The sequence below is a fragment of the Grus americana genome, chromosome 2 (assembly GCF_028858705.1).
Source record: "Grus americana isolate bGruAme1 chromosome 2, bGruAme1.mat, whole genome shotgun sequence".
In the NCBI taxonomy this organism is placed as follows: Eukaryota; Metazoa; Chordata; class Aves; order Gruiformes; family Gruidae; genus Grus; species Grus americana.
In genome coordinates this window covers 79,333,835-79,356,710 of record NC_072853.1, presented here as the reverse complement: position 1 = coordinate 79,356,710, position 22,876 = coordinate 79,333,835, and the positions used below count along the sequence as shown (strand labels likewise).

General features: G+C 35.2%; 1 protein-coding gene across 5 annotated transcripts in view; it reads right to left on the bottom strand.

Annotated features, from left to right (window-relative positions):
- Positions 1-22,876, bottom strand: part of MARCHF6 (membrane associated ring-CH-type finger 6) — a 55,524-nt gene that overhangs the window by 19,138 nt on the left and 13,510 nt on the right. For all 5 annotated transcript variants that reach the window (XM_054814716.1, XM_054814719.1, XM_054814715.1 and 2 more), the window contains exons 4-16: positions 21,305-21,448; positions 17,052-17,124; positions 14,943-15,111; positions 13,338-13,530; positions 12,984-13,045; positions 10,967-10,999; positions 9,261-9,312; positions 5,851-5,909; positions 5,181-5,261; positions 3,753-3,821; positions 3,562-3,636; positions 2,658-2,792; positions 2,084-2,203 (exon numbers count right to left, since the gene is read on the bottom strand). In XM_054814716.1, the coding sequence (XP_054670691.1) occupies positions 2,084-2,203; positions 2,658-2,792; positions 3,562-3,636; positions 3,753-3,821; positions 5,181-5,261; positions 5,851-5,909; positions 9,261-9,312; positions 10,967-10,999; positions 12,984-13,045; positions 13,338-13,530; positions 14,943-15,111; positions 17,052-17,124; positions 21,305-21,448 (1,265 nt within the window). The remainder of the gene's footprint in view (positions 1-2,083; positions 2,204-2,657; positions 2,793-3,561; positions 3,637-3,752; positions 3,822-5,180; positions 5,262-5,850; positions 5,910-9,260; positions 9,313-10,966; positions 11,000-12,983; positions 13,046-13,337; positions 13,531-14,942; positions 15,112-17,051; positions 17,125-21,304; positions 21,449-22,876) is intronic.

Below are 22,876 nucleotides of genomic sequence, written 5' to 3'. Positions count from 1 at the left end.
TTTCCCATGTGTGGTGGGTTAACCTTGGCTAACAATCAAACATCCACCCAGCTGCTTGCTCATTCCCCTCTCCAGCTGAACAGGGAGAAAACAATGAAGGCAAGATGACTTGTGGATTGAGATGACAGTTTAATAGAGAACGCAAAAGCTGTGCATGTAGGCAAAACAAGGAATTAATTCACTACTTCCCATCAGCAGATGGATGATTAATGACTTCCTGGAAACCAGGGCCTCAGTACATGTTAACAGTCACTCAGAAAAAACAAACACCATAACCATGAACATCCCTGCCTTCCTCCTCCTTTCCCACAGCTGTTACTGCTGAGCATGATGTCATATGGTATGCAATACCCCTTTGGTCAGTTGAGATCAGCTGTCCCAGGTATACCCCCCTCCCATCTCTCAGCTTATTCGCTGGAGGGGTGAGGGAGCTGGGCAGAGCAGGAAAGAGGGAAAGCCTTGATGCTGTGCAAGCACTCTTCAGCCATAGCCAAAACACTTGTGTGGAAGCAACACTGTTTCAGCCACTAATCCATGGGCTGCTATGAAGGAAATTAACTCCATCCCAGGCAGACCAGTAGCTACGATGCCCTCACCAAATAGGACTGTGGCGGAATAAGCACTGGCTGGCCAGCTGACAGGATAACGTCAGACAGTTCTACTTTCTTCTCCCTCCTCCAGCACTGGGATTACCAATTTTGGATTCTTCTCTTTCCTTAGTGGCTGAGTTTTGAAGCAACCTGCAGAAGCCTCAAAAGATCTTTCCATTTCTATTTCCTCACATTTTAAATAGGCTGAAAGATCACAATTTAGTAGGGGAGATCAGGTGCATGAAGACCATGCACTTTTATAAATCCTGTTTCCTTAAGGAACCAGAGTAATAATCAAGTAAATTTTAAACACATTCTTACATTTCATATAAATGTATCACTAGAGACTAAAAATGCAAAAAAATTATGTGCTTAACTATACAAAAAAATCAAATGCCATTTTTCTTGAAACTTAATAGTTTATGTTCTGCACAAGAAATTTCTTAAAAATATTGAGAAAGAAGCACAACTTGAAAAGTGTGACTTGTTTTTTGAAATGGTAAGCTGTAAATGATCACCATTTGGGTCCCATATTCTAGCATGAGGCTGGTAAAAGTTCTGAACTAATTAGCTAAGCAAATCAAAAGGTGAAGTTCAAGTAACCATCAGTTCCAACACAGTCTGAGAACCCTTAGTAACAAACAGATCTTTGATCATATTTGGGCCACTTACTGTGACACAGTTTCAGGCAGCTAAAGCATTATGATTATCTAAGGACAAAATACTCTGAAAGGTGGACAGGTCAGCTCCTCTCACGTACTGAAGGGCTCTCTAACAGAACCAAGATCCCTCTATGAGCTTTCACTACTCAAAGTGCTTTGGGTGTATTAATACAGTATGTCAAATAATAATGTTTCTGATATATCAGTTTTCACAGTTAACATGACATTTATGTCAAAGACAGCTCAAGATCCTTCCCTTACTGCATGCTAGGCAAACTTCAGACAAACAAGCAAAAGGAAGAAAAAACCTTCCATTGTTTTCACTATTTTGTAATGATAACCTGGAAACGGACACCACTGGCTAGATCAGCATAATCTGACCAAAGACTTAACTAGAAAGTTACTCTACCTCTGCTGCACTACTTTAGCTGAATTGGACACAAAATGTTTACTGCAATAACTACAAGCATCATGAAAAAGTTACATGATAGACAATATCCATAGTAATAAACACTCTTCTGAATACACAACCATTTCCTGTGATTTTGCATAAGGAGAAGATATCACAGAAAAATTTGTTCTGGAAGGGACCTCTAGAGTTAAACTACCCCAACCCCCTGCTCTGAGCAGACCCAGTTACATCAGGTTGCTCAGAACATTATTCAGTTGAGTTTTGAGCATCTCAAAAGATGTAGATTCTGTTGGCAACCCGTTCCAGTATCTAACCACCTTCATGGTAAGAATGTTTCTCCTTAAATACACAGTAGCATATATGGGAGCTAATGTATGAAATTTTATTTCAAAATACAGAAATTTGAGAAAAGTCCTTACCACTGATAAGATAAACCTCCTGAGATGTCTATAAATGGGCAAGTGAATCATTTCCTGCACAGGATTAAAGTCTGGATCATTCAAATTCCTGAGAAACCATAAGACACCAGGTCTCAATACCTGAAGTAGGAAATAGAAAACAATTATGAAAATTATCCTTGTATTCTTTCATTTTGGATAGCTGCAGCAAGTAAATTTTAAACATAATAACAAATAGAGATATTTGTTGAACAAGGTTCAACAAAATAGTACAGAAATAGAATAAAGGAAGCATTATCATAGAGAAGTAGAGAAGCAATAATAAATTATAAGCATAATTTTCAAGTATTAATCTTAAGGAACTGAAACATATTTAGATTAATTTGAAGGCAACATGCATGTTTAAAGACTCTTTGTAACCTAAAAATCCACTGCAGTAAGTACCAGTGTAGCCCTTTTTACATAAGTCTGAAATCCAGTATATACACATGAAACACAGTAGCAGCAACACCCACATGTGAAAGATTTAACTGACAGTTCAACATGCAAGCTTCTCTAACTATGTTACATACCAATCTTGTTCTTATAGACTCACCTCTCTCAGTAAAAGAATAAAGGATGCAAAATAAAAGACGTAAACCATTCCAACTAGCCAGTGTAGAAACATTGTGGTACCTGGGGCAGATTGAAAGCTCAATTCTCTATCTTTCAAAGTGGCATCAAACATTTCCTAGAAGGTAAGTAGTAAACAAATATGAATAAAGTTTGGCAAACCTCCACAATTACTCATTTTGTTCACCCTAGTTCATACATAGTACTACTAGGCATTTAATTTAAATGTCTGCCTTGTGCTAACACATAAATAATTATAGCATTTAATTAAAAAAAGTTACCATAAGAACAGCAAATAAAGATCAATTTCTGATCAATTTCTTTTGACAAAGAAAGAAGTCAACTCAAACACTACATAAATTATTAATCAGTTCAAAGTGGCACTGTGATGGAAGCAAATACTTACTCCATTAAATAAAATTCTAAGGCGAGAAGAATTAATTTTCTCCATTTAAAATTAATCACTTAATTTTTTTCAGGACAGAAACACTGTCCTCAATTCCAAGCAAATGCAGCATGTAACTTGTCCAAAACAGAAAGAGACTGGACAACTATTAAAATATGAAGTCAGAACCATTTCACATAAGATAGTTACATAAAGAAGTTTATTCAGTACACAAGTTTGCCTATAAGTTCATTATCACAGTGGTCTTGTAAATGCAGTAAAAAGGATCTTATTTTAATAATAGCAAGTTAATTTTTATTTAGCAACATAAAGAAAAACAAAATTAGCATTACACACTATCCAAAAAAACCTTTACCTCTGGAAACACTGTTTATAAAAACAGAAGAGTGCCTCATATCAATAACTCGCTCTCATCAGAATTTTCCCTTTAAATATGAACACCGTTAAAAAACGATTTTATCCCATTTATTTCCATTCTTACCAAAGAGCATATATCCAACCACCAGCCACAGATAAGAGGAAACACACCAATTTCAACCACCACTAACAAGGAAACCTTTAGGAAAAAAGAGAAAAGAACATCTCACTAGTTTAACAGAAATTGCTACGGAAATTATAATGTAAGCTTAAATTGAGAGGGCTTTTTGCCACACACACAAAAAATAGGATTACCTTGACAACAATATAGCAAACTCCTAATAAACGTCGTGATCGCTGGAACTTTACAAGTGCTGCCAAACCCTGAATAGTTTTGTCAAGAAAATAATACTGAAAAATACTTTATATCGCAGTTTGATTAATATAGAATCATATCACAGAATCATAGAATGGTTTGGGTTGGAAGGGACCTTAAGGATCATCTAGTTCCAACCCCCCTGCCACGGGCAGGGACACCCTCCACTAGACCACGTTGCCCAAAGCCTCATCCAACCTGGTCTTAAACGCTTCCAGGGATGAAACACTATTATGTGGCTTTTAGCAATAGGAAATTTTTAAAAAGACAAAAGTGAAATAGGAAGTATATATTTTATCAGGGTTCATATTTTCAAAATTGGCTGTGACTCTGGAAGTCACAATCTGATGAGCTGGATAACCCCCCTAAGCATGCATCTAAAAATAAATGAATAAATAAATAATACTACTACCATCCTTCTTAAATTAAACATCCAGAAGTTTTCTCAAGAAATAAAGAGTTGCCTTTGAGAACATCTGCCACAAGTAAGCAAGTTTCAAAACTGAAGGCCTACCTCAAATGGTAGCTTTCCTTTTCATGCTGCCTGAAACAAATTCTCACCTTTTCAAATAAAAGCTAGACACGTATTACAGTTTGGGAGTTTGTTTCGTTTTCTTTTAGGAGGCAAAACAATCAACTGCTTTACCACATTTGCTTTGCATATTGGCATAGTGCAGTCTAAAGTTGCTGTTAGCTGTACTTACTTTTGAACAGAAAACTGTTAACAAATGTTTATTCTTTCAAATAGAGGTTGGTGTGGTCCCTTTAAAAACACGCAGCTAGAATGCAGACTTTTTACTTGTGACCAAAACCTTCCAGCTTTCAGGACTCTGCCGTTACTTAATTTTCTCTATAATTATGAGGGTCATTACCTGAAAGAAATCCTTGCTGCAAAATCTCAGTGGTTCAGAGACAAACAGAAACTAGAACAATCTGCATTCTAAAGATCTGGCAGGATCAAAAAGATGTAAATAAACTTCCCATCATACCCTATGTATTTTCATAATCCCATTTCTCTTTCTGCTCTATGTAGCCCACAGCAATACCATAAGGACAGTGAGGAAAATACAATGATTCTACACTAATCTTCTCAGACCATCAACATTTAGTTGGAGGCCTTCAAGCAAGCATAAAAGCCTATGATTTTCTGTTAAACATGTGCAAGTGTTCTGAAGAATGCAGTCACACTGACAACTTTTACATGTCCAAGAGAACAGAAGATCTCTTTTCTTCTAATTTCAACCAAAAAACCAGAGCAAAATTATAAGTTAATTGCATCTGCATCATCTCTGTGACTCCTGAAAATATCGCCAGAAAAATTATTTATGTGTAAAATCTGAACCAGGTAACTACTGACAAAAGGATACATGACAAACAATTAGAGTCACTGCTAGCAGAACATATCCCACAATAGTTGTAATCAGGCCTTCAAAGTGAGATGCTTGAACCTGGAGAGGAAAAAAAAAGGGAAAGCTTATCAGTCTCTTAAAAGATTATATGTCCTTTTATGTAATTAAAATAAAGTCCAAATCTCAACTCTTCAAGAAGAATGACAAGTTTCCTTAGCTTTCACGTATTTTAATAATCTACTACTTTTTTTGGTTTCTCCATAAAGAGTAGAAAATGTTTACATTCACAGGAAAAGTCTAACAACTACTTTCTTTAAACATGAAATAACCTCTATATATGAAACAAAAATTGTTACCTTACACTACCTCACCACCTCCTAGCTTTCACTACCCATGACCATCAACTATGAAAATTACTCTGTACACAAATTAAAATATACATGAGGAACAAGACTCTGTTAAAAAAAACCCAAACCCCAAGACACATGCATTAGAAATGTAAATAATGGAGAAAGTTGGAAAGAGTGAGACAACATTTTTATCATAGATAAAAAAAAAGGTTTGAGGAGAAAAATGACAGACACTCCAGATACTTTTGCGATCACAAAGTGGAAGGACGCCACGAAAATGTTGTGATTAAATAAATGTCAATATTTTTTACATTTTGAAATTATAGAACAGTACTTACATACTCCTCAAAGCCCAGGCCAACAATGGAGAAGTGACCAATGTGGTATGGACAAAATGCTGCATAATGTAAGGAGAAAAAAAAAGACCGTGAAAACTGTTAACTGGAGCCTTATTTGCAGGATGCGTATTATAATATGGGTAATTATTCTACTTCTCATTAATTTTCTGAAAACAACTAAAAAAATTACTTTGTGCAAATATTTGCAAGTGTTATTTTTCTAGAATTTTACAAACACTGAAAGTCAGATGAGAATTCACACTGAAAGACTATAGACAATATAAAACTGCACTGAATAAGATGTCAGTCTTTTCCTTCCTAGTTCATCTTGCTGTGTGTAAATTAATTCCATTTCTCAGTCTTACATACCAGGGTGGCATTGGTCTCAGACTGCTGTAGGAACCTGTTCTGTATATTCACCCTTTCCCATGCACTAAAAGACTTAAGTCAGCATTTTACATCTTGATCAGACGGGACTCACTTTAGCAAGGTTTCAGTTTTAGTGCTTTAATTCTTAAGAATACTGTGAAAAATGCAAGCCCTGCAGAAATTTGCCAAGGGAAGAGAAGATGAGGAGGAGAAAGATGATGCTCCAGTGAAGAGATGAGGAGCAATTGAGAAGTCTTTGACTTTGAATTAATGTATTAAGAACTGTCAACATTCTTAACATTGAACTCACTCTTGCCAATTCTGAGGTCTCAGGAAGAATCAATTAGAAACCACAACACTTTCCCTATTTTTGGACACCTGTGTATTTGCAACAGGATCAAGTCGTCGTTTTAGCTCACTCTGTGGTCTTCTAACAGAGCTACGAAGGACTACAGAATTCAATGTCACTTTCCTACAGGAGTAAAGGGAGTCAAAAGGAAGTAAAGGGGCTGCAGTAACTGCAAGCTTTATTTTCACCTATATTGCCTTCACTGTATCATGATAATCCACTCTGGGGACTACTGTAGCCTAAACATACCCTCAAATGAAAAGCCTGATGATTTTCTCTCTTCCTTATTTCCATATGACCAACATGTAAAAAAAAAAAAACCCAAAACACACCTAGGAAAAGATTTAGCAAAACTTGTATTACCCTAATCAATGATCAGAAAGTTTTAATTTATGTGCCTTTCAGAAAAATCAGCAGTTACTGGGAATAGCAAAAATGTAAAAGACAAAGGGAGAACGTGAGCTCTTTCTGCCCAGTAAGAACAAGAGAAAGAAAAATGAGATTAAAAAAACCCCACTCAACTCCTATAGACAGACTCATGACTTAAAAGTCGTTATCTTTTTGACAGTGTTTTATGAGATTACAGCACACAGTTTATCATGGTTTTTCAAATAACTTTCTTTAAAAGACAATTTCTAATAGATCCCTTTTAATAAAAAGCGTGAAGGAGTACAAACTCCTCTGCAAGTACTAAAATGAACTATAGAAAATATGAATTAAGTCAAACTTAATTAACTTGTCCAAAGGAATACACAGGAGAATTTCTGGACCAGTAATTAAGGTTCCAAATTCTCTCCTCCTGTTTTATCTTCTAGGAACTGCCTCCTGTGACATTTGAACTCACTAGGACAGTAATTAAGAATAACTAAAGACTTGGCAGTTGTAAATTAGGCATTATTACTTAGTGGGAAAGATACTAAAAATAGGCTTGAGAGGCACAAATTAAATTCCCAGATCTCCTGCTTGCTTGGGAAAGTCATTCCCCTTCTCTACTTGTTAGCTTCCCACTTGTTCAGTAGCTCTAAGTGTGCTTTAAAACACATCTATATGACAACTTTATTAATTATTATTAATTATTGAATTTAAATCAAGGATTTAGAACTTTCATAGTTATTAACTACTTATTAAAAAAGCCTAAATTTTATAGCAGCTAAAAAAACTAATTAACTTCTGATAACTACAGATCAAAATAGACTAATTATTAGAAAGAAGTAATTCAACTATTTTTCAAGTCTTATTAGAAGAGTTATAGTTTTTTTGTGAATTAAATATACATGATTCTTTTTATTTTCTTTTCATCTGCTGATTCATTTCAGTAACTAGATGCTCAAATCACTGGGTCAGTACTGTGAGCTTTACTTTACCAGCAAAAATTTATCTACAGTATCTCTTTAGTTTATACAGCCCAAACTCTTTTGCCAAGAAAGACCACTCAAAAAACTAAAGCAAAATAACCAAACCCTTTCTAAACCGATAATTCAGAGCAAGTGAAATTTTGTGTCCAGACAAGATAGAGCAGGTGTATAAAATGCTCTATCTTGTCACTAAAATACCACTGCTTCTGCATGCAGCTGTGCCAAATTAACAACACTAACAAGCTTGAGCACCATTATCCAAAAGCTTTGTTAGCAGTGAAACAGGCAAAGTTGAGGCACTCAACAGGTGTAAAGTACAAAAAAAAAAAAAGAATCTGAATCACAGTCTAATAGCTCTCAGGAGGTTCTTAAAAAATTAAACATATAATTCTAAATTCGTTACCTCTCTCTTTGCAGTAAAACCAGGGTGGAAATGCAAATTTACTCTACATAATATAAGCAGTAAATGTAAAATAGGAATAGAAACTCTCAAGGGGGAGCTTACTGCTATTTGCAATAAGTTAGGCATTTTACCCTTTTCTTTTAAGGTTCAAGTGATTGAGAAATGTATACCTATGGTTTGAGGATTATTTTTTTTTTTAAGCTGTGACAAGTTTATGTCCAACAAATTTCCCTAGCACTATCTATATGTGGAATTGGAACACAGAGATATTCCTATCTTGTTCTAAAAACAAGAAGAGTCTTGCAAACATTTAAAGTTGCAATTCAGCTTTAGCACCCACAGGAAGGAGAAAGGAAAATAAAGTAAAATACACCACTGATTGGAATTTACTATTTTCTAAAATTTAAGTCAGTCTAAGGTGTATGAACTAAGGAAAGTTGTTCCATAGTAATTTTGGACACAAAATGAAAGTGTATTTGACAACTCTACAGTCAGCTACGTTCTTGTGCGTCCCCCTCTCCCCCAATTTTGAGCTCCAAAAATGGATTCTTGATAGAAAGAGTGATTTAGGCGTATCTATGGAAAACTGTAAGGAGAAAAGATGTCCTAGCCATTCCTAAAAGTACTGCAAATTAAATTCCAGGAGGTTCCTCCTTTAGTTTAACAGTATTCCAAACAAATGTTATTTTCTGTGCTTTGGTTGCCATCAGTAAGCTTTTGGTAGATTTCCTATTTAAAACCTATCAATTTAAAGGAATTAAAATGACAAAACTAGCAGCAATAAAGACTTCTTATTCATATTTCCAGATAATTTGTGGTTCCATTTTTAGATGTCACAGTTTCATTTATTCTGAGAGAACAGCTGCAAAATTAATCTGCATTATCACTTCACAAAGAAGGATCTTTTTAAAACCTATGAGTAAATGATACTTACCAAACACAAGTATGAACAACGTATTTAAAGATACCACCCAAAAGACATGTTCCTGCAAGGAGTATTGGGGAAGGGGGGAGAAAGACAAGGAAACAGTACATAAATATCAGTCATTTAAATAAGTGACTTTACTTTTGCATCTAAACTTCTTATTTATTGCCTATTATTACCAGAACTTGCACACCTCATATTACAGCCAAGACATTTGCTCTAACACAAGGACCAAAACATGCAGGACAAGACTATGAAAGCATCTGTTCGCATTCGTAGATATTTACCTAGATAAGAGCACTTATATTTAACATTCCTCTTTTGTAAATATAAGCTTTTATTTTAAAATCAATATAAACAGTGCCACCCTCAAAAACAATTACATTACATGTATGTGGATATTTGTTTTATTCATCTGAACTTTTAACAAGTAGTCTTTGTCACAAGAAACCTGTTAACAAAATTGACAGCTCTCACTCTAGAAATGAGGGCTCATCTATATTTTTTAATATTACATTTAGCTAAGATGTCAACTCAGCCATAACTACACTGGAATTTTAATTCTTTTGATATTGATATTTAAAGTCAATCTCTAATGACATAAGCAGCTACATTATTTTAAACATGAGACATTACATTAAAATACAAGACATTTTATTTCAGACATGAGATTTATTCACTACAGCATCTAATAAACACATTCATATCTAAGAGTTATATTTTTTCACATGTTAAATAAAGCAAAATTTATACTCCTGGAAGAGAGCACAAATCTTTTTTTCCCTTTAAAATATAAATAACTTCTCTTTTTTAAAATAAATGATCTGGCAGATGATACTAAATGAATGTAGCTGTGATGGGTTAAAGTTTTGTTGCCATCGACTCTTTGCACTCTCTCCCCCCTGGCCCTGAAGTCAGAGCTAGACATTTCCAACAGTCAGGCAGGATGTGCAGCAGAGTCTTTCAAATAAACTATAACAAAGCCCACTAGAAGACATGCATTACATATAGAAGAAGAATTTGTCACAGAGACAATAGACATAGGTTCACCCACAGACAAGTGTAAAAAGCCAACAGTCTTTTTAGGAGTGCTTTGCTAAATTATCTCAATCATAAAAATTTTTGGAACCAATTTAAAGGTTATGTGCTCCACTAGACAGACTGACTTTGTGAAGATTTATAATAAATTTAATACTGATACCAATTAAAATAATATTCAAGAAGGGAAAAATTATAGGGAGGAACAAAAACCTCAAAGTCAAGGAACATAAATGAAGATCTTAAATTTTAAAATCTAGTCTACACTAAAAATTCACTAGAGGTGTTCTGGTGATATTAGGCTAATCAGAGAAGTCTGAATGAGGACACTATTTTAATCATAACAAAAAGCAGAACTTAAGGCAAGTACAGATATGTATTTTCAGAGGATACTTTTAAAAAGGGTCTAATTTTCATTTACAATGGAGTACATGATCCAAAGTTACCTATATCTTTTAAGCAATTCCACTTTTATGCCCAACGCACCACTCTACTCCGAAACACCTGAAAAACCCCATTTGCTTGAATGTGACATCATATGAAACTCTCCTTTAAAGAATATATATACTATGAAGATAGGGACTTCAAACAGAATTATGACATTTTAAGAAATACAGTTTACTTAAATTAAAAAAAAGCCTGCTGTAGTAATTCTTGAAATGCAGGATTTCACTTACTAAAAAAACGAGAGATCCATCAAGTCCAAGCATCTGTGAAGATAAAGTTAATTCTATTTACTCATCAGAAAAACCTAAGTAATATGCATCTAAAATAAGTCTCAGATGCCTCTTTCACACCAACTTTCATATCATCAAAAGCTTTTTTTACTGCTCAACAAACAGAACTTGGACATAAAGGTAGAAACTAAGATCTTGTTCAACACAGTAAACTGGGTTGGTCAAAGTCAGTGATACACATGTGGAATATCTTAATACACATGTATTTATATATGGCAAACTAAACATATAATCAATTTGTAGACTATTTCTCTCCAAGACTTTGAAAACCGACAAAGACTTTGTATTTACGAAAGATTTTAGTGATTGAACTGTTATTTGAAAAATGTGATTAAACAACTAAGTATTAAAAAAATAAGAGCAATTTTTTTTTTTTTGCTTCCTAATTGCAAAGTACCAGTTTGTTTCACAGAGAAAAGTTGAAGGTTAATATTTTACCTTCAATGCATAAAAGCAACTACTAACAGGACAATGTTGCTACACTGTATGTTAAGTTTAGAACAGAATTGGTTTAAAGTTAGGGTAGACAGGAAACAAATCCTCCATCACTCCGCACAGCTGCTATGGTAAGTGTCCACAGAACAGCCAAAAATAAAGTATCTATTAAAAAAAAATCTCTCCTTTCCCCTCATTTCAAGGTTTTCTTTACTATTTCAATCCAGACACTCCTATTCCATGACTACTGTTGTAAAGTACCAGGTTCAAGGCTATTTTGTACCACGATTTTGCATTAAGTTCCAAAATACTAATGTTGCACATATTTTACGAAGTAAACCAAGATGTAAATATGCAGAAAATTCGGAAAGCTTGCATGCTCTTTTCACAAGATGAAATAGCAGAACAACCTATCCTACTTTTGATACTAAATGCCAACTAGATGTCTATTGCCTATGCCAGCACATAGGACTGGAAATGGTTATGAGTTTGCTGAAACCGATTTCTAAGTTCATAGAGAGGCATCAAAACATTTTCAACTAGGAGTACATCAGCATTTCCCAGCACATAAACTGGGTTCAGAAACATAACACTTTCCTCTTGAGACACACGGTAAATGGTTCAGAAACCTGAATTTATGTATGCCCTTTTTCATTAAAAAACTTTCAAAACCCCTGAAGTTTCAACTAGATATAAAACAAAGATCAAGACCTGTCCCTCGTGATGAAAATTATATTTCTACTACACTGCAATCGAGATAACAACTATATCACAGCCTAGGAATACAGTGACTAGCTTTACAGCTGGCTGCCATACGTGCTGGTGACACTGGTAAATCACACAAAGCTGCTGTATCTACCTTCAGGTAGATTTTGTTGCATGTGGTGAGCTTTAACTCAGATGTTGGCTACTTCTAAACCAGCTACAAAACACTAGTTCTTGAGTTTCTACACTATGATTACAGTGTACATGCATCTCAAGCTTTAATTATGGAATCTGTGATCCATAAACAAACTAGAAACAATGTTACATTAAAATGTTGCATCATTTTTTAAGAAATACATCTGCGTTTTGCAAATATGCAAATAAAGTAAATGAACCAAAATTTCTGGTTCTCTCTCCACTGTAGTTTAACACTATCATGAACACAAAAATTAAGCATTAAGCTATATATAACTCAACATCTATGTGCTCCTAATCTGGCCTAGCATCCTCAATACGAGCTGCAACTCATTTCTAAGCCTGAGTTGAAGACTTCAGAAAAGTCTATGCTAAAATATGTTTTAAGCTGCTACTACATTTCAAATCAAAGAAATGCCTTTTTGATAGTTAAAAAGTAGCATAATAAAATTTTGGTTTTAATACAATTACTTTTTTAGGTCACTAAAGCCTCTTCCTGACAGTTTTCACACTAGATAACAATATCCAAATCTATCTCAAATGGATTTTGACACAGCGATACTACAAATTATTTCATGTATGAGTCTGAATTATTCAATTCAAGAAAATGATTCTTACTCACTCGCTCCCAAGTAAGCTCTTCCGCTGCTCGATCCCATTCCAAAGCATTCCAGTTCATGTCATCTGAGGAGACAATGGCCATTTTTACAGCTGTCAGACTCATCCAAAACAAGATGTAACCACTCCATGCCATGTTTTAAATGAAGACTTAAATGCATAACATTCAACTCATAACTGATGATAGCTTTTCAGCAAGCAAATGCCTCAGCACTCGAAAGAAATACATGAAGTTTGCAAAAATAAGATAAATAAGCTGAAGTGGAATTTACAGAGCTTCCTTGAATGATGACAGTTCTATTTTCAATGATTTAATTTAAAAAGAACTAGAACATTACTGTTTCAAGTCACCTGTTACCTTGTGCTCCATTGTTTGCATCTGCTGCATCTTCTACTACAGCATCTTCTTCATCTTCATTATCCTCCTCCTCCTCATCTACTTGTTCCTCTTGAATTTCAGGGTTCTCACCTACAACCACATTCTCAGCAGCTGGATTAGCAGGCTGATCAAGCACAGCGTTTTCAACGCCTCCATTTACAACAGCCTGAGCCTGTAGAAACAGGATTTAGTATTCAGTTAAATTGATCATACTTTCTCCATACTTTTATCCTGCATATAGAAAAAACAAATAGTATTAAAGAAATGTTAGTAATGTTTTTGGGTTTTTTGTTTGCTTGGTTTTTGAGATAAGCATTAAATTTGAGACCACTAAACCACTTAAAAAAAAAAAAGAGAAACATTCAGATGTCTTCACAGAGTAGCTGAGATTGGAAAGAGCCTTTAGAGATCATCTAGTCAACCCACCTAATCAAAGCAGGGCCAGCTACAGCAGGTTGCTCAGTGCTTTCTCCATTTGGCTTTTGAGTAACTCCAGAGATGGAGACCTCACAACCTCTCTGGGCAACCTGTTCCAGTATTGATCACGCTTACAGTAAAAAAAACCAACCTGCACCTGGGTTATTTTGTTTGTTTTGTCTAAGTGGAATTTCTTCTATTTTAATTTGAGCCTACTGCCTGTTGTCCTGTCACTGAATACTACCAATAAGACTTTGGCTCTGCCTTCTTTACATCCTCCCATCATGTATTTCTACACACTGATAAGGTCCACCCTGAGCCTTCTCATCTCAGGCTGAACAGTTCCAGCTCTCTCAGCCTCTCATCGTATGTCTGGTCCTTTAATCATTTTTGTTGGTTCTCCACTGCATTCACTTCAGTATGTCCATGTCTCTCTTGTACTGGGGGAGCCTAGAACTGGATACAGCACTCCAGATGTGGTCCCAGCAGGGCTCAGTAGAGGGGAATTCTCTTGATCTTACGAAAACCGTCATTACATTAGAATGACTATAATTCAAGGACAAATCAAGTCAGTCATCAAGCTGAAGATCTCTATCTCGGCCTTCAAAAAGTTGACATTTATTACAAAAGAAAACAAAATTCTAATTATTTTCCCCCTAAGCTTATATCATCTCTTCTCCTGCAAGCACTAAAGAGGTACATGTGTGTGTTTTGGGGCATGGAAGCTCCAGCTTCAGAGGTTTCAACAAAACCTCCAACTGCTTTGAGAACAGTGAATTGTTACTTCATGAACTACTGAAACAGTTATGAAGATGACAACATAAAAGCAAGCTGCATCTTCATTGACTATGGCTGACAATTCAGCTTTATATGCACAAAATTATCTTAAAAAATGTAAAGATACAGACATAAGAATCTGAATAATGTTAAAGTTACTTTACAGAAATTATACCATAACAAATCCATTAACAGTCCATTTTACAGAACTTTAAAAACGTAACAGTGGTGTCACTGAGTTTATATAGGAACACATGTTCAACTTCTGCTAACATACAAATAAAGATAACCTGCAGTAAAATAACATTACTGTTGGGTTCTGACAATGTATTTACTCACAAAACCACGTGTTCTAAATTTATCATGAACTACTGAGTAGTTAAGTTTTACCTCATTTTGTTGACCAACACCATTGAGTGGCTGTTGCTGATTTTGTTCCAACCACTGTGGTGCTCCTCCATGGACAATCTGTTCACGTAACCAAACAAGGCTGATAAATGCACACAGAGTGCATGTTACCACAAAACAGCCCTGCAAACAGTCAGCCAGCAAGTTCTCCCTGTCAGAGAAATAAAAAAAACCCCTGAAACATTAATGACATATTTTGCTAATAAGGCTAAACGTAGTAATTGTTAACTACCACACACAGACCCTCCTAGTCCAAATCAACAAATAAACTGGTATTTGTACAAAAAGCCGAATTTATTTGTATGTCTAGGAGAAGAAAGTATCTAGATGTAATTTTTACCTGATTTAAAATAAAAATCTGTTTAAAGAAGGTTGCTTTTGGGAAGGCTGTATGTAGCTGTGTACAAATAGTTTTAAGTGCCAAGATAAACACTGATTTGGAAAAGGTTTTATTTCCTTCTGGTTTGGTTCGTGAAATTACTACTGTTTAAACATAAATATTCCTGCAAATCAGGATCTGACTCAACACGAAGAAGAGCTTCAAGAGCAGTTCAGGAAAAACAATCTTCCAAGAATAGCAAAGGAAACACAATAGTCACTAAGTAAATTATTTGCTACAGTAAAAGGTCTGTTTAAGCGGCTAGATGTGTAGTATCTAGTCCAGTGAAACATTTTATCTGCTGAGCTACCTTAACCAAAAGAATGGAACTGCAGGGTTTGCCTTCAACTGCTCTACATTTCGGGTAGTCTTTTATCCCAGAGATTGTCTCTGTACTTTAAAACCCCTAATCTATCAAGTCATACATAACTAAAGCAGCAGCAAAACAAATTTCAGTTAGCCAACTGAAACTAGAGTTTCATGTAATGCAAGGGGTAATTAAATTGGCTTAAGCAACCATCATCCCTAGTTCCAGGTACTCCCCCTGCCCCCTTGTTTCTATCCTTACACTATTCCTTGATTACAGTAAATTTGCTCAGGAAACTATCCAACTACAATATGTTCTTTAAAATAAATAAGAAATATGCCACAGTACTCTGCCATTCCCAAAGAAGTATCAGTCTAGCTCTCCATGCAGCTGCACAAATACCTGTGCCTGCACAGCACAATGAATACCATGGGGACAAGAAGTTCAAAATGAAAAGATGACACAAGATGCTATTGAAATTGACTCCGTCAAAAAAAAATACATGTCAAAGCACAGCTTCACATGCCATTAAAATCTGACACATACTTGAGTCCTTTATTTTCTCCCTAGACTGTGAAAGACTTGAGAAGAGGTGCTCTAGGTTCAGTTGTTTCAGATTCTTCTCAAAAATAAAAATAAAATCTGCACTTACTGGGAGATAACAGGAAAAATACCATTATTAGTCTCAAGTGAACTGACTCCTGAACCTCACAGAACATTCATTCAAAATTTGCTTCACTTGCAACTGAGTCTACTCAAACTGAGTTTAACTTCCTCAGGTTCAAGATAATGAAAAAAGTAAGAACCAGCCTGAAACTCTGTTGTGTTGGTATTTACTGATTCTTTAAGTAATATTGATTTAAAAAAAAAAGGCAGACAATATTCAATAGCACTGAGTTGAAACATTAAAATCTAAGTGTCAGGTAGAAGGCAATCCAATTAAAAAAAAATCCCTGTCACATAAGACTTAAGGTGGATAAAATTAAATTCAAAATATAAAAATGTAACAAAGCAAACAATGTGATATTATTAGCAATATATATTAATATTCTACTACATGGCATCTGATTTAAACTGTAAGAAATTATTTTTTAAGTAAGCGTAATTTTGCAGCATAAATTTTCTTGACTTCAAATACAAATCTTCATTAACCAGGACCCATTTTGTGAAGTCAGTTTTCCATCTCCAAAGATCCTGAATAACTGAACTTCAAAGTGAAATGATTTCTACTGTAATATTGTTGGCCATACATCTTGTTACGCAAAGAGTAACTGGCAGCGGCTCACATAAGATGATGGAAGATAACAAGCATAACTGGAAGAAAGGGATACTAAGTTCCAAAGCAACCATTTTCACAGTAATCTGACTAGAAAAGTTATTTGTATCAAACCGTTTAAATACTTACGTTGACAGAATATCTAATGGCAGTGTCAGTAGTGAGCTCACAGAGCCAGTAAACAAGCACTTGTAGATACGACCTGCATGAAGAAACAGAACCATTTTGGTTATAATCTCACTTGGAAAGGACCACAGGTACCCTCTTTTCACCTCGTGTCCTCACTAAATTTAAGACAAGGAAAAAAAAAAATCTCAACTTTCAGTGAACTAACAGAACTCAAGACCATACACAACCATGTGGATCAAAGCTGTATTTATTTTGGCTGAACATTCTTGATCAACTATACATTAAAAGTGTAAGAACTGCCATACTAGCTTAGATCCAAGATTAACCTAGACTTGTCTCCAGCACTGGTCACACCAACAGATACCTAAGGAAGAATATGGAAACAGGTTAAAGATACTTGCAGCAATACTTCCTCAGTACAGTCTCACATGTTTCATGCAAAGCATCTCAGTTCCTGTGCCATAATATCTCAGTACTAATTAATCCTTGAAGGATTTTTTTCCCCCCATTAATTTGTTCAACCATATTTTGAACCTGTATAAACTTTTGGTATTATGATATCTTGTAGCAAGGAGTCTCACCATTTCATTATCTGTTTTAAATAATTGTTTTATGGAGTAATATTTGATGCTAGTTAATGTTAGCTTTTTACCATGATTCTTCAGTCACATAATCTTAAAAGTATGTTATCAGTGTATATTATCTACTTCAGAAAATTAGGTTCAGATCCATTGGAGCATGACATAGATTCTCAAACAGGATGAGGCAAGAATTAAGGCACCCATAGCCAGAAATGCAATTCTTAAGATTCTCATTCCACCCTTTAGGCAGGCATAGGTACCCAAGTACATACTGGTACACTACAGTTTCCGTGACCTAGAACAAATAGCTCAGGTACTACCTCTCGGTTAAACCTGTTTGGGACTTACAGAAAGTTTATGTTTCTACATCTCTCATGAATCAATCCACCAGAAATGCCCCAAAGGTCTACTGCTTATACTCACCTTTTATGTAAGTCATAATATAGCACTTGGAGGAAGTTAATACTTACATCCCCAGTGCAATCCACCCCTCCTGCTGAAGTTCTGACATTGGTCAGAAAAGAATAACAAAATAATTATACCAAATTCAAAGGTTTAAAGCAAGATAGAGCACAAAAGAGACAATGGCTGTAGCTGATGTAATAAAAATGTTCAGGCTCATTGTAGTCAGTGCTACTTACACATATTATATTGAGCAGTCACTGAATCAAATTTAGCAAGATGATACTGATCGTCTGCTGCTGGTGAGTTTCAATAGCTTGCCTCTGCCTACCAGCTAGCTACATGGTGGGGGAACTTCAAAGGGACAAGATACTGCTGTGAACTCTGGCAGGCCAAAAGGGTCAAAGAACATCAACCTTATAACTCCCAGTTACACTACACAGGTAGGAAACCAATGGGACAAAACTCATTGTTGAGATTTTTATGGAACAGGAAGGAAATTTTATTACACAAAACCTCTAAGCAAACTGATATCTAAGCAAGCTATTTTTTCCTCACAGATTTCACTAGCTCACAGATTTCACTAGCTCACAGATTTCACTAGCTCACAGATTTCACTAGCTCACAGATTTCACTAGCTCACAGATTTCACTAGCTCACTCTCATATAAGCACTAAGACATGTAAGCCCAAGTGGTCTGGACAGGATCACTTGCGGACAACACTGAAGACAGAGGACACCACTAAGTCCTCATCATATCTCTTGGATTCTTCTTGACTGGCATTTATGAACTGATTTTAGACTGACCTTTCATACTCTTCATGAGTGGATGCCGTTTGAGATCTTTGCCTCATGGTTTTGTTTCATCCCTCTTGAGTCTGAGGCAAAATTCACGGTTCTCCTGTTTTCCTTATCTGTCTATCTTACAAGTCCAGTCCTGTTGTTCATCATCTTAACACCTTATCTTTCGTCTGTTTGTTTTCCCTCTTCATTTGAATGACATCACATATACAGTTCTCTAACAAGCAGCAAATGCTCCTTTTATCCCTTCTTAAGCTGGTTCTTCTGGTGCTTACATACACAATTCCAATCATACTTTACTACTCTCAGTAGTTCTACTACACATCTCTACCATTTTAACCACTACACAATTACATGAAACATGTATACAACCATTCTCTTCAGCTATATTGTTTGGGTTTTTTTAAATGGCAAGTGAATCACTCCAGAAAAATACATTCATGTGCCATATTGGCATGTGGACAGTGATTTCTAAAATCTGAGATAAAGGAAGTACTTCAGACAACCCAACTCCCACTCTAGCATTTCCTGCTGCCTTAGTGTACACATTCACTTTACTCAGTGTGTACATCTCTGTCTTACCGTGCGTACTGTATAGCTACCTTGGGTATTTCATTCTAGGAACCACATAGATAAATCACAACGAATAAAACCATTTTGGATTACACTGGCCCTATTAATCCTACTTCTCTGAAAAGATCATGGCAAATTACATAACTGGCTTTTTTTGTCCACTAATGTAAATACACTTTGTGCTAACAGAACAACAACAGCATATCAGAGCCTGCTGGGATTAGGCTGAGGGTATACAGAGAGATAAATTCCTTTTACTCAGCCATGTAAGATGGGCATGCAATAAAAAAGTAAAATTACCAAAACAGAAAGTAGAATTTATCCCACAATGGGATAACTGCATGACTAGCACATTAATCTGGAAGACAGATTTGTTCAACTATACATCTCCTTTGGTATGTTTGACAAGTGTTTATGCTGCACCTTTTTCTTCCAGAGATGAAATAAAGAGAAGAATACTTCCTTGTGAAGCCAGCCGCACATTATTATGTGAGTCATATGACAGAAACAGGGAAGGCAAAAAGATAATATTAAAAAGTCCTTAAATATTTCAGAAAAAAATAACGATTACATTTAAAGCATTTAATGTAAGAAGACAAGATCTATACAAAAATCACATCCATGAGACAGATTCTGACAAATTTCAGAAGTATATGTATTTTTCAAGGTTTGTTAGATTGAATGGCTCTATCATGTTGGACATCTTCCTGGGCAAATATGGTACCCTTCACAGTACGTTAATTCTTAAAGGATTTTTTTTTTTTAAACACAAATGTCATTTTTGGTTTTTAATACACATTTACTAAGTTGTAGGTGGTGACTTCTGGTAACATTTCAGTATTACTGAAGAGCCAGCATCAGGTTTTCAGACAGTTATGAAACATAACTGCCTTAATTAATCTACTGAATATGATTTTGCTGTCCTTTAGAAGTTCTAGTAAGAAAAGCATAAAACATTGGCATTTTGAAAGACAATAGTAGAAAACCAAGGTTTGTCTAAAAACCCAAAGAAGAAATTTGAAATATTTTTTAGTTTTAATGCAGAGCAGTTTGTAAATCTTGTTTACTCTAAGCCCAGAAAACCTCTTTTTCTTGCACAGGAAGGACAGGCTGCAGAAAGAGGATCACTCTTATTGCTGATGCCAGTATTGTGCTATTCTCAAACTAAGTCAGTGCCAGCTACAAATAAAAGCACAAAACATATTGAGAAATTGTCTAGGGAGATGCATTTACTGGCTTCCTGCTCTTTTGTTCCAAGGTTATATTACTGTTTGTAAAGATGTGCTTCCAATCATTTCCTTGACTGAAGACTATATCTCTTTTGCCTTTTTTCACCTTCTTTATGTTTTTAGCTTGTTGAAACATCAATAATTCTCTTCCCATTTGTATTTCAAAAGTGAATTTCAAACCAGATAGCACACATTTAAAATACTGTGGTTTCTCTTAAATTTGTTTACTACTAGTTTTACTAATCAATTTATATATGACTATAAAGGAATTTCACTTTTCAAACTAAGAAAAAAATGCACTTTCATTTATAGATGGTTAGAAAAACCAGGACAATTCTTCTAATCTAATGTTAATATACGGTATCAAATAAAAAACTTCTGTTTAGATTTTAAAGATGATATTCCAATAAAATGCCTCATTTGAATTAAGAAGTTTAAAAGCCCTTTTATGCATTTTCTCCTATCTCTTAACACCATCCTGCATTGCATTACTGGCTTAAGAGTCAAATAGCTCGAACTTCTGAGTGAAAATAAGTGAAATAACGTCTTTGAATTCATGATTTATTTTATTTAAATAAACCAACAATGGTCTCACAAAACTTTGTTGCAGGAAGCGGCATATTTTCCTGCCTATAAGAGTATTAGAGTACAAAAAATTAATACTTACATGCAGTAAGAGGTACTACTCCCAACCATGCAAAGGCCACAAGTGTATAATGAAACCAGTATCGTATTGCTGTGCCAATACTCGTAACCAGTCCAGCAAAGATGTCTTGGATTGGAAGCCGTGAAGGCATATCTGGAGAATAAACTGTGTAGAAAAGGCACTTATGAAACAGTTCTTCCTTTAAAGAAGCATTTATGTAAAAGTCCTGCCAACTACAAAATATTTGTATTTGGCAAGAGCTCATTAGAAGAGTAAGCATATTTTATAGATTCCCAAGAGATGACCCCAAACAAATAACAAAAAAAAATCCTGTCACATCACTTATTTGTTACATTGTGTACTGAGTAGACTGGGAAAATTAATAAACTCCAAGCTAGTTTTTGACTTAAGTTTTCTTAATAGCTTTATTAACAGTAAACTCTGATTATCTCAAAATAAGCTCAAGCCTGCAAGGAAAAGCAGATTCTAAATTCAGTAGCCCTTCCACACAGCACTACCTCAAAGATAGCCCTGTCTGTTACTTATAAACCTAGTTCAAGGAAAGAGCACAAGGAACAAAAGCAATTAGCAATTTTGCATACTGTTGATTTGTTTGTGCTAGATAATTTAGATTCCTCTTGCTATCCAACAGCACACATGCACAAAAAAAGAAAATCAGCAAAATGCAAGTACCACACAGACAAGAAAACTGAAGGGAACTGATTAAGTATCTACAAAACATTGAAATTTACACAGAATAACTTTTACTTTCAAGAGATACCTATTTCACACCATGCAAGATTTCTTCTAAGGTCACTCCTATTACAGAACATAACACAAATCTCTCAGCCTGTATAGACATTTTCATAATAGTAAGTTTTCTTGACTTTTTAAACTCAACACCTATGAATTATATAAACCCGTCCCTACTCAAAAGTCAAGAAAAGCAGTGACAGGGCTGCTGCTTTTGCAAACAATTAGCGAACATCTATCTTTAATTACATTTAGCCAGCTTCTACACACTTACACGGATGCCAAGAGGTAGTAATGCACAGTATCAATAACAGATTTAAATAAAGATGATAAACTACAGTTAGGAGTTGCACAAAGACATTGCTGCCTGGATGTTTAACAGTTACATTGGAAACAGTTGAGGTTGAAGACTTTAACGCATTTAATTAATAGACTGTTTTTTAAAACATCACATACTTTTAACTACATAAGGAAACTCAATTTTTATAAGAACTGCTACAGAAAAGTTTTCCTTTCCACTCATGAACAATCTTTCAACTTAAAAGTCTGAGAACCACAGCTTCATGCAATCGACCTCCATCTCCCCTTTTCTCTAATGAATATCCCTGCTATCTTTACCTACATTCCTAATCATCCTTTTATTAATCTCAGCGAGGAATCCTCTACAGGAGGAAAAACCTCTTTTCTCTCCAGGGATATTTCCCTAGGTTTCTGTATTGTAAAGAGAACTCAAGAACATAGAAAAGCAGTATCAAACATGCAGAAGCAGCCAAAAAATGTGGAGGGTTTGGTGCATTTCAACAACATGTGGATTATATTTGACACAAAGTAACAAATAAA